The sequence below is a fragment of the Gouania willdenowi genome, chromosome 18, assembly GCF_900634775.1.
Source record: "Gouania willdenowi chromosome 18, fGouWil2.1, whole genome shotgun sequence".
Taxonomy (NCBI): Eukaryota; Metazoa; Chordata; class Actinopteri; order Blenniiformes; family Gobiesocidae; genus Gouania; species Gouania willdenowi.
In genome coordinates this window covers 15,850,209-15,863,439 of record NC_041061.1, presented here as the reverse complement: position 1 = coordinate 15,863,439, position 13,231 = coordinate 15,850,209, and the positions used below count along the sequence as shown (strand labels likewise).

The 13,231-nt window shown below is 38.1% G+C and overlaps 2 protein-coding genes across 2 annotated transcripts in view; one reads left to right on the top strand and one right to left on the bottom strand.

The window, feature by feature from the left end:
- pcxb (pyruvate carboxylase b) overlaps nt 1-13,231 on the top strand; it is a 341,179-nt gene that overhangs the window by 193,157 nt on the left and 134,791 nt on the right. The gene's annotated exons all lie outside the window — the stretch shown is intronic.
- Nucleotides 2,485-13,231, bottom strand: part of LOC114480861 (leucine-rich repeat and fibronectin type-III domain-containing protein 4) — a 34,924-nt gene continuing 24,177 nt past the window's right edge. Inside the window, exon 8 of the mRNA XM_028475286.1 lies at nt 2,485-5,203. Within this exon, the coding sequence (XP_028331087.1) occupies nt 3,868-5,203 (1,336 nt within the window). The 3' untranslated portion in view covers nt 2,485-3,867. The remainder of the gene's footprint in view (nt 5,204-13,231) is intronic.

Genomic DNA, 13,231 nt, shown 5'->3' with positions numbered 1-13,231 from the left:
GGTAGAAATGTATGAACCATTAGGCCGCCCTTTTTTTTTAAAAAAAAAATTACGATGAAATACACAATCCAAATCAGATCCAGATGAAACTGTGTGGTAATTGATGAACCAACCCATAACTGAGCCAAATTTCATAAAGATTGGTCATTACGAACTGAGATATTATTTTTTTAATTTTACCTGTGATGAAAGAGGGATTTTCCCATTTTTATAAACTGATCCAAAATCAGTGTATTGTATATAATCTTAAATGGCATAAAGTCTATCTTTGGTTACAATTCTGTCAAAATCTTAGTATTTTTGACGTAATCCTGCTAACAGACTGCTAAAAAAAATGCCAGTGAAAAAAATTAGTTTAATGCTGAACATATCTGTTTAGGTACGTCTGACATGCATATTATCTGTATATATATATATATATCACAATCGTGCACAGTTTATTAATAAAATAAAAATAATGAGTTTTAAAAGCCCCGCTTTTAGTGTTTACCATTGTATTGGCTTGTGTGTGTGCTATATATATGTAAAGCTGCTTTGTCTTCTCTCAGGCGATGCTGAGCGCCTTTACCTTGAAAAGCGAGAGTAAATATTATGTCTTGTTTACACATCAAGCAAAGCACACACACAACTACACATTATTACACATTATTTCACTCAACAAACATAACACCGCCCTTTCCTGAGAAGATAGTTCTCTCTCACTCACACACGCAAACACACATTAGTTAACAAGCAGATGCAGAATCACACGCACACACACACACACGCACACACACACACACACACACACACACACACACACACACACACACACACACTCTCTGCTTTGCACTCAAAGCTAAACACAATGACCTTCCACTTGCTTCAGTCATTACAAATTTTTCCTTGCTCATCATCCGTTTATCCCAGGGTGCGTCAGCATTCCTGTCATCTCTCTTTCACTTCACATCCTACTATTCCCACATTAGAAGTGTTTAGCAGAGTCTGCAAAGGAGCTAATGTACTTTGAAAATACGCAAGTGGTGCTTTATATGAACAGTAAAATGTAACTAATGTGAAGAATAGATAAGTACATGGATCTTTGTGCTTTCCTAGTGTCTTATTTGAGTTTAGTTTGCTGCTGTCATATTTCTGCTACATCCCAAGTGAAAATGCAATGAGAGACAAAGAGATCAAACACTGCTGGGATTGAATTTCCTGTGGAAAGTTTGAAAAACCTAAGCAGCAACAAAAGGGGCAACTGGCCTTGGAGACTGATGTCTTCAGACTACCTGTCGCCACCATGACCTGAATAATATACAGTTAATTGGTTTTTGCTGTTGCTTCATTATTTAAATTCCCTCTCCACCTTCTCAATCATACCTGAAGAAGTTTAATTACATATGTGTTGTAATTTGCTGCTAGTTTACATCTTGCTTTGCATCTAAACAAGTGTTGTTCAGTGAGATTTCTTGTGTTGTGTCTTATGTCATCTGACGAGAGTAATAACAAGGTATCATGATCAATTGGCTTGGCGGCTCCTTGTTCATGTTCTTATTTGTTGTCATTTCCTGTGTCGTCTCAAAATATTAAGTGTTGTCTTTTGATCTTTTGTTTACGTCTACCTTTTTGCTTTCTCTATGGAGTAATATCTTCTGAAACTACTGGTTTCCTTTACTCTTCTAGTGTTGGTTCGCTTTCATCTGCTTTTTTTCGCATCAAATTTTTTTCAGTTTTTAATTACCTGGAGAAGGTTTAGCTCACCCCAGTATTCTCATCAGCTTCACCAGCTGACAAGTAAACAACTTAATTCTTGCCTCACAGATGTGCACCCACTAAAGCGTCTTTGATTCACAAGTTTGCCTTGAGCTCCAAACATTTCCATCCAGTCTGATTCATCTTCATATTTCCACTTATATTTAAGTTCAACCAAACTATCTCATTTTTTTAAAAGTGATTTATATGCCATGAATGCCTTACGTTAGGTGTGAATATAGAATGTTTGTACACTTGCACACAAACGACCCTTTTTTTCCAACATGTTTTTTATTCATACCAAGTCCAGAGAACAATATTGAGCTTGGCAAAAAACAAAAAACAAAACAAAAACAACAATATTGGATGAAAGTCCTTCAAACCTTTTATAATTATTTCTGTTTGTGTGTCTTTGCAGATGTGTGCTTGCCAGTGTGTTTTGCTATGTGCTTATTAAAAAGTTTCAGATTTTTCTGTTTCGCTGTAATTAACATTCTTTTTTATTGCCATTTTTTTATATCTGTAACCAAAATCACAATGTTTTTTGTCAATTGTTTATATGTTACTTCCTGTAAAATTCTGAAAAAACAGAAACACATGGTGCGACAAGTGACAATATTAGCATATTTATATCTTTATACAATATATATGTACTTTCAAGTTATGTTACTTTTTTCTTGTTAAAAGAAGCTATTTTTGAGAGTCTAGTTTTTACAGTTGTTGTCTCCCAGTGAAGAGTTGTTGGCTTCCATAGATTTTTCTTTCTTTTTTTTTTTTTTTTTTTTAAATAAACTCTTCAATTGTGAAAACAATCACAGTTTTCACTAAACATCACCCCATGTGGCATCAAGAAAACTAAACTTGCACAAAATGTTTGATCACTGCTTTCCCAGAAGGCGCTTTCTGGCCAAGCTACATTGCTGTTACTGGTTCTAGTTTCAACAATTTCCACACAGTGGTTGAAGCTTAGAATGATGTCTAATCTTTTTTATTTTTCAATTATTTTCTTTTGACAGCAAAAATCACTAAACATGTTAAACATGAAGTCTAGTGGACTGGATTGATCTTTCCACACACTCGTATACATGTTGACACACACACATACGCACACACAGGCACACGTCTTCATCCTGTTCCCGATTCATTGGTGCATGCACACTTATCCATCCATTAGCATTATTCACTTGTTTGGTCCATTATCGACCACGTCTGCGAAGAGCTTGACTTTTAGAAAAGCACACGCTCCCATGTTCCATTGCACACCCTTGTTTCTTCCATTTTGTAATCCTTATCGACTCCATAGCCATTGTAATCCCAATGTCTCCCTTTTAATAATGTCTTTGCACCATGTGCCATTTCCAGCCAATATCGATTAATCATATCCAATGCGCCCAGCTTGATATTAATGTTCCTGTAATCCGCAGGAACAGCCAGCCACAATTGCTGTTCAAACACTAAGGACACAAAGTCACATTCATCGATCAAAAGAAAAGAAAAGAAAATCATCCTTGGGCGGAGGCTGTGTCCGAAACACTCTTTATTTTTGTAATTTGTCTAGATGAGGGTCTTTATACTTTCACATTTTCTGTTGGCCGTTGTGATTCATTGTCAGTCATTGAGGAGGTGCAGCAAGTCAGCAAATATCTTTTTTTTTTTCAGTATACATAGGCTTTACTAGGATCCACACTGGGGTTTACAGCACCTTCTTTGCTATATCTGGTATAATCTCTCTTTTTATTGATGTCATTGTAGTAGGACTTGTGTTATGTCTCCTTCACCTTTGCTTAGCTTTTCAGTTGGACTTTCAGTTTTTGTATTCCACTGACAGAGTTCAGCATGAGTACCTTAAGGCCATTTTTGTCTCCCCATTTCAAACAAATGTCCTTTACCTTTACATTTCTTGAGGTCTGTAACTAAACTTCTTGAAAATCCTCACCTCTCAAGAGGTTACATAACATTCAGGTCAAATTTTACTTTCATCAGCGCTCTTAACCTTTCCGCTTGTGCTTAAAGTCCTCTCGCCGTTCTCTGCCCGCTTTTTTCCGCACTCCCTTTGTGAAGTACTGAAAAATGAACATTCCATCCAGGCTTTCTTCATAACACCTTAACCTTCAAATTTCACTTTATCTACAACTATACAACACTTTCCTCCAGTTCTTCTGCTCTTCTGTCCTTAGCCATTTCTTTCCCTCTGTCTTTTACACTACTTCTTCTTCCAGCAGTGATCCCACTGTTGGAGTTGGAGGTGTTATAGGAATGGAGGTATTCCCTTTGGAGATTGCGTGGCGCCACAAAGCCCCCGCAATTTTCACCCTCCTCACTGGTTGTTGAAGAAGTTGTGCTTGTCGTGGAGGCGCACTGAACCAGCATTCCATGAAGTGACTGGCTCCGCCTTGTCCAGATCACGCTCAGCCGTTTAGCATAACCAACTGTACCATAGTGTCTGGCAACAGTTGCTGCAGCATCAGTGGCTAGAGCGACGGAGGATCCCATGTCTAATGAATGCCGTCGTTTGCTAACAGTCCCACAGGAAGGTCTTAGAGGGGATACAGGGCTCTGATATGCCTGTGAGGAGTTCCATTTGTCTTTGCCTCTGGGTGTAATTCTCAAGTTATACTGCTCTGAGTCTCTTAAGGGGGAAGCTAGAGAAAAGCTGGCATTATTGGTCAGTTCTTGCTCCAGAAGGAGTTTTGGGCGGTCTCTGGACCGTGATTGACGGGGAAGAGTAGAAGGTGGTGAAGGGGAATAGTACAGAGGAGTTCTTTCAGTCTCGTACTGCAATGCTTTCTCAAGTTTTCGTTGCCTTACAACCAATGCCAGTTCATTTCCCACCCCTGTTGTGGTAGAAACTAGTCCACCAGCAGAGAGAAACTGCTCCAGGTTGACTCGGGGCCTCTGCCTTGGCTTTGGAGGGAGTTTGGGAGGCAGAGCTGCCGAATCCACCACTTCCTTCTCGCTCTCCTTCTGTTTTTCTTTCTCCTGGAGTTTTTCTTTTTCTCTATTCTCTCCTTTTTTAGAAGAAAGACCATTAGGCAGGACCACCATCATGATGTCTCCAGCACCATTTGATTGATAGCACCCACCACTGTTTACCCCTTTGTCACTGCCCCCAACACCTCCGCCCTGACAGCAGGCACCACTTCCTACTTCAGTGTTGCTGCTGTGACATATCATATGGTCGCTGTGATTGCAAACACGGTGGCGCACTATTAATGCTACAGTAAACACAAGCAGGGTGACCACAACAACACCACCAACCAGTATGGTCAGCGTACCGCCCAGAAAGTGGGCTTGGAGAGAGCGGCATGCTGGGTAAACATCCTTGGTTGAGAAGCTTGTGCAGCCCAGGACTTTAGTTGCTGCTAAAGATGTGATTGTGTCGTCAAAAATGGCCAGCACACACAGGTTGTAGTCCACACCAGAAACCAAATTCTTGAGGAGGAATCTGTCTGTGGTTGATGGTAATATTCTAGATGTGAGTAGAAAAAAAAAGGACAAGTCAGTTTTTAGAAACAAGTACCGCACAAAGATTTACTTTCCCTGTAATGCTGAAGGATCTTTTTTGAATATATTAAACAATTTAATTGTAAAGAGGTAAAGAAATGGTAGAGACTTGCAGCATAGAGGGATGAAAGGAAAAGCCAACAACGGCATGGGGTAGATACTGCAGTGGGGAAAGAGGGAAAATAAGTCTATTGATGGAGAGGTCGCCCAGGGAATTTAAAAAGAGAACTGTCTGCCCATTTAAAGAGCTAGGCTATGTGTGCGCGTGTGTGTGTGCGCGCGCACTTGATTTTCTGTTTCAAGCCAACACTAAGCCATTTTGTGAAAGTTCCCTTCTCGACCTCTGGTAAGGTAGTGAGATTAAGTGGCCCATTTTGGAAACATAAACTGGGAGGTGCCCCGTGTTATCACCACGCAAGTGTGTTTTCCTGATGTTTTATTGTAAGTGTGTGTGTGTGTTGGTGTGTGCGTGCGTGTGTGTTTTTGTAAAGAACAAGTGCTTGCGTGGGATAATAAAGGACAAGTGCTTTGAATTTGTCCTCGTTTTCAGTGATTGAGCAGATGTTAGAACAAACAAAAGGGGGAGAGGTGAACAACAGGCACTGGGAAAGGCAACCAAAGTGATGACTAATGGCAGTTATGTGGATGATGAGCACAATGGTTACAACAGGCATGGATGCTAACCTCAAAATGTTGATTTACAACAGTAAACAGACTATCTTCATGCCACATTTGCTTTTTTGTAATAAACATAGAACCTTGTAGGAGAGTGCAAAAGAGTAGCATCTGCACATTTTGAGAGCTTGGCTGTGTGTGGGTAAGTGACTTTACTAATGGCTTGTTTGTTTGTTTGTGACAAAGTATGTCTATGAGCTTTTTCAGAATATGACTGTTTTCTTTCTTGAAATCTGTTTTTTAATGGAATGATGCATATTCCATTTTTTTTAACGTGACGTCACTCTGCCTGCGAGGATTGAGCACCAGGAGCCAGCATAGAGAGGTCTTCATACTTCTCCTTTTCAGCAGCAGCGCAGTGTGATTTTAATAAGGAATTACACGGCACTGCCTGACATTTTAGGTTTCAGTATTATCTGCACCAACACGTGGAGCATTCTCATTAGAATCAGTCATTCAGCCATCATTGGGTCACTATACATTTCTTTACAACACAGTCCAAATATTCTACCAATTAACTTTTTTTTCCACACTGGGTGCATGTTACCATGGCAAAAGATCATTACTTGGCTTTGCAACTTGGTCCTTGTACGAGCACTTCTTTTTTCAGTATCCACACCTGAAACTTTCTGTAGCAATCAACATTCATGACCTCCTGTCTCTGTGTTCCTGTGGGAGTGCAAATATTACCATGTTCCCCTATTAAACGCACAAGAAAAAAATAACTCATGATTAACAGCATATTAGAAATGCCTAAACTTGTATTTTTAATACTTTTTAAGTCCTGATGTTTAAACCATTTCACGATTAAATATCATATTTCTGCTCATACTCTAGAACAGACTTGGGCAACTTGCGGCATGGGGGAGACATGCGGCCTTCGGTCTAATTTTGTGCGGCCCCCAAAGCAAATCCCCAAATATTGAAATGAAAGAAGTTGGAATGAATGTGAATGTCAATGTAATACTAAAAGAAATGACACAAATACACAAAACAGAAAAATTCTATAATTGTCAACCAAACTACACAAACTAACAACAAAAACGCATGTAAAAATTCCAAAAAATACACAACATGACTCATGAAACACACAAATTGACTACAGAGACAAAAAACAACCACTTATACACACAACATAACAAAAACACACATTAACAACAAATGACAGAAAAATACATAAAATGGCTCCAAAAACTCTCAGAACTGCTGAAAAAAACACCAAATAATGACTATTTCCTGTATATACTGTAGCTAAGACTGTCAATAATTCTCATGATTTGGATCAGACAATCACATCAATGTGATTAAAGTGGCTCATAGAAGTACCAGTTCTGTGAATGGTGGATTACATCATTTTTGTAATGTAATGCAACTACTGCAAGCATCTGAATAAAAACAATATAAGTGTATGAGTTTGGATATGACACGAGCCCAAGCTAAAGCCTTGCCATATTAAAGTGAACTTGTCCGTCGCCTCAATGGTTTGTAGATTTTCTTTCCAGAGTTCTGTGAGCCAGTTTTAATTGCCATCATGGTGATTAATACATTAGTAAAATACTTATTCTCAGTGTGTTTTTAAATGCTGTCAAAGGTATTAAGCACATCTTTTCTCACCTTGAACATGATTGTGCTAATTGTGAAACTTGGAGCTTAAATATGATAAATGCGTACCTGCTTTTCATGTGGATAAAAGTTGTAAGAAAGTGCTTGACGAGTTACTAGTTTGGAACCTTAACAGATAGAATCTCAGTGAGTTCTTCAGTTATTTAATGTTTTCAACAACTTTATGAATTTGAATTCTCACTGGTGAGCATTTCCTGGGTTTTTCACGTGTTTATCCCTTTTTCTTTTCATTGTTTTACATCTTTTGTTGGCCGACCTTTGTGATAAGAATGCTGCTGTATTTAGTTTTGCCTTTTTGTCGGATTTACTTTTTTCTTTCGAGACAGATCGGCTTATGCTTGCTGCAAAAATCCTTGAGAAATTTTCACCCGGTCCACCTGACCCCTCAACCTCACTTCTCTTGATGTTGCTGTACTAAATCTCTATTTGCTATAGCAATAACCAGAGCTATTCTTTGGCACCCATGGTCATCTTTCCTCTTCCTCTTGTTTCCCCTCATGTTTCTATCATTTCCTTTATATGTAGCATTACACTCCACCCTCATTGACATTTTTTTATGCCCTCGACTAGCTCTCCACTGACCTCATCTTATATTACTCTTCCTCTCTCACCTTCTGACTCCCTCCTCATCCTTCCTGATGATGAGATTGTGGATCTCCTCTCTAGTTGCTTTTGTTGTGCTCGCAGGGACAGAAATAGGCAAGCAGATTCACTGAAATATACATGGAAGGCCCAGACGCATTGACACACAGGCGTATGTAGCCTTGATATGCTGATGCACCCCCCACTCACTGCATTCTAACAACTTATAGCTATATAATGTGGCTACACATCTTACACATGAGAATAGAAATCAAAAGCTGTTGATTACACAAGTTTTCTTGACCTTTCCAATTATGGACATTGTGTGTCCTCACAAACACAAAGTGTCTGCACACGCATGCAAAGATGCAAATTGAAACGTGAAAGAAACAACAGAGAGCTTTTGTTCAATGTGGTGACACAGAAACAAGTAATTATTAGCAACCAGGAGAGGAAGAGAAGATGGAGGATAGCTGAGGAGATGAATAAGCGGTGATATCCTGTTTCCTTTCATCCATCTTCTCTCTAGATGTGCTCTTTTTTTTTTGTTCCTCTCCCTGTCTCATGTTTTTATCCTTTCTATGTGTTTTATCAAGTGTGGTGGTCTGACACCAAACAGGACTGGGCATACACGAGAGAAAGTGAGCGAGAGAAAGAGGAAGACAGAAGAGGACAGTCAACAAAGCAATTATCTCCTCTTCTGGCTGACATCTAATGCTGCTCTCTTCCTTTTTTAACCTAACGTCATTTGTTTGTTCACCCTTTATTTTCCCTTTTTAGGTTTTCATTGATTGGACAGTTTACTGGCTACCTTGATTTTCTATGCTCCATCTATCCCTGTCCTATTTACTTTCTTTCCAGCTTTGTCTAAATCTGGTGGTTTCTCATTGGCCTGATTTTCCTTTGTAGCTTCATTTAATTGTTGCCTCTTCCATTCCTGCTGTTTTTTGTTTTTTTTTATAAATGTAATGATCACATTTGTCTCCCAAACCTCTTAGCATTTTTCTTCAACCCTATTCCCCCCACATTTCCTCCTAATGGAGAGTAATTCAACCCACAGACGATGGATCTTGCTGTAAGATTGATCTTACTGTTCTCTCTTCTTTCTCTGGTCCTGACCACCAGTTTAATAAAGGCTCACATACACACACACACTGGTCACTGTAATCTAGTGATATACAAGGATAGCATTTATGGATTTCAAGATTTATCAGTAACACACACACACACACACACGTTACTACTTTTTAACTGCGGCTCTTGCTCTAATTTTGTGCAGTCCTCAAAGGAAACTTACAAATTGACTTAGATTTAAAAGAAAATAGAGAAAGAACACACTTAACAACAAACAAAATGACACCAAAACCACACAAAAAACACAAAATGAGTGAAAAATATTCAAAATGACAGTTTACAAGACAACAAAAACACACAAAACAACAACAAATACTGACATAAATACACAAAATAACAAAAAGGAGCAAAATGACAGGAAAATACACAAAATGTCCTTAAGAACACGAAACGAAAACAGAAATACACAAGACGACAACAGAAATGCACAAAATTAGAGGAAAATACAATAGTGGAGCCCTGTGTGATTGCACCATATGGTGGTATCTGGCATCATCTGGCATTTTTTTCCTTTGGGACTGTTCACTGTAAATCCTAACAGGAAAATCACAGTTGGTCCATAGACCTGCCTTTCTTTCATTTATTTTCTTTTCTTTTTTTTTTTTTTTTTTTTTAAACAAAAAACAAATCCACTTCTAAAGACACTGAAATAACCTTTATTCTTTGTTCCTATATATTAAACTTGTACATTTTCTAGTCCTAACTTGACCTTCTTTCTTCTTTGTTTTACTTCTTTTTTTTATTATTTACTTCCTCAGTTAAAACCTCGGGCACTCTTTCATCTGTTTGCACTCCCCTTTCCCTTTCCTTGTGTTTCAATGGCTGCATAAGGCTTAATGATTATATTTCTTTTTTTCAATATTACTTATTTTTGTTCCAGCAGATGTGCAATAGTGTTCCAGACATTTTGTGCACCTGAGTAGCTGGCTGGAATAGGCCTTAGGTGTCAGTTTTCCCAGTGATGCTATATACATTAACGTGTAGTAAGTGTACCGTAAAATTGTTTTTTTCACCCACATAGTTAAAGTAGCTTAAAGAAACTTTGCAGTTGGTATATTATTAAACATGGCAAGACCTAAGTTCTGTATTTTTTTCCAGTATTATTCAAAAATGTTTAATCGAATGCAGGAAGGAGCTAAAAATTTTTTGCCTTTTCGAATCAGTTCATTTTTGAGTCTCCTGTTGTGTCTCATTAGCCGTGTCCTCATCTGCCTGTCTCAGCACGTCTCTCCCCGAAGGTTGTCAAACTCTCACATTTTCTGTTTCAACTGTGCGTCTTATTTTCTTGGACTCCACTTTTATTATTCTCCCTATTTCTGAGCCTCTGTGTGCTTCTCTGTGTGATTCTCACCGTCTCTGATCAGCCGTGTTCCTATTCAATTCTGAGCCCAACTTTGCACTCGGTGCCCAGCATGAAGGTGAAATCCACTGAGACAGGAAGGGAATAGTGACAAATTGTTCTAACATTTTAGCCTACACACTTAAAGGAGTTCAATGAGAAACTTTCTGGCCTGTCATGTGTTTGCCTCAAACAAACTCCACCTCCATCACACACACTGGTATATACACCTATTTTTCCAGCCTGCTTGTTTCCTTGGAAATATGACTTCTTATCATTTAACACCAGATGAGAATTCAAACAAAATACAACAGTAATCCTCATCCCATGTCATTCAAAGTTATTGGGATGTGTAATAGGAGAATGGAGTGAGAGAAAAGACATAAAATACAGTGCGTCAAGTAGTGTAATTGTCTAGCACTGTGAGGTGGTAAATCATATTTAGCTCTCTGTGTTTATGGCCTGGAAGTTAGAGGGTCATTCAAAGTCATGCATTTCTTTGGCAGAAGGCCAGGGTCGGGGTCATTTGCATTTTTCAGTTACAATTACGTCTTCACTTATCCATGTTCAATTACAATTCAGTTATGATTACAGTGACCAGCATTATCCCAATTACAATTAAATTGATAATTTTTTTTTATCTCCTGAAATTCAATTACAATTATGTTTTCAATTACTAAAGCTAATTTAAAAATAATCACAAATACTAAGTCTGAAATAGATAACCTAAAAAAACATATCCTTCCTCGTCTGTTAGCATCTCTTATAATAATGGGTCAGTTTTGACCCATGTTTTATATTAGCTGTAAAATACACTAACCCTTACCACCTGTATGTGTGTGAAGATTTATCCACAGGTAGTGGGAAAACTTGATATGAAACATATTTTATTTATTTTTAACTGCACATGTGTAAGCCATAGACCTGTAACATGGTTCCCAAGTTTTGCGTTAAATCAAATAATAATATATAATATAATAAGTATAATTTTTTTACGGAATTCCCATGCCAATTACAATTATAAAGTCAATTATCTGAACTCACTTGCAAATCAGTTACGATTATGACGGCAACATAATTTTTCAATTACAATCATAATAACTAATTATCAATTATGCAATTACAATTATAATTGGCCCCAACCGTGGCATAAATATCTGTTTGTTTGAATGCAAACCTTAATCTTAACAAAGGTAAATAATAAATAAAAACAAAGCTAACATTGTTGCTGTGTTTGCTTAATAGAAGTGCAGTAAGAACATTGCCTTAATCAGCTCAAAGGGTAAGTGTGTAAACATTTATACATGCATGCACATAATTAATACCTCAGGTCTTTGCATTGACTCCAACCTTGACTGTTTCTTGTTTTTTTATAAAGAAAACTTTAATTTATACATTGTTTATGCATTCACGTTTGACATTGTTAATGAAAAATAATGGAGGAACGCTGCTAGGGAACTTGCTGAAGGGAGCTTTTTTCTGTACACTAGGGTGCTGCCTCTTTTTCTAACCCCAGACTCCACACACGGTGTGAACCAATGTCCCCTGATGTTGTCATGGAAGCTGAATGGAAAAATTCCCTCCTGCGTAGTTCTTTCCACCATTTTGTGATCAATATAGCTCTGTCTCATGATGGCTTAGTGCAGTTGGTTCTAATTTCTATCCATTTTATGTATTTTCTCCGACTCGCCCTCTATTTTTATTCCCCAGTCTGTCTCCATTGCTTGGCCTTAATTCAGTTGGACTGTTATTTTCTCCACCTGCCAAAGCAGACATTCTGCTGCAGCAGCTACAAAGTAACAATATTAGTACAATCCCTGGTATAATGGTGGAAATCTGCCTGGTCAAGGCTTCTCTTTATAATTTTAAAGCCAGTTCAGTCTTTGGTGGACTCTTGTTTGGTCTCAATTGTTAGCTGATGTATTGTTGCAGTAAGCACTGGTCCACTGAGAACTTCTTAGAAATCTTTAATGGAAATCCCTTTTAGAACTATAGCATACTTCTTTCAAGAGCTTTTTCTTCCATTTCTGTTATATTTCCCCTGGGACTGTCTTCCCTATGCTTCATTTCTGCCCTGAGACTTCGCATATGCAATTTCAGCCAAAACCAATAGGGTGAAGAGCTCAGTTTCCCAGTATTTCTCAGTACAGTATTCGCTATCTCTTTACCTTTATACTTCACTAAATGCTATTCTTTCTGATTTATTGCTGTGATTTGTTTACTTTAGTTAAACTTTAAACTGCTTACTCCCCTTTGCCTGGGCTTCACTTTTTCCCCTGTGATGCAGCTGCCTTTGCTTAGTCTTTTTAAGTCTATCCTTTAGGTCTCTACTTTTTTAACTCCACCAGTTGAGGCTTTGAAAAAGAGAAGAAATGCTTTACTTGGTGAAGGCTCTATTTAGCCAGAGCTACTGTGGTTTTGGAGGACATTACAAACTTCTCAGGTCAAGGTCAGTTAAAGGTTGTGTTGTAAACTGGTACTATTGCATGCTCTGCATAAAGGTTGAGACAGTTTGGGCCTCTATTTCAGAGTATAAAGTCAGATTTGGCTTTTTTTTTACGATTATCTTATAGAGGAAATGGCACCAAATTATCAAGGGAGCAAAATCTCATTTAACTCCTTTAATGCAATCATTTAATT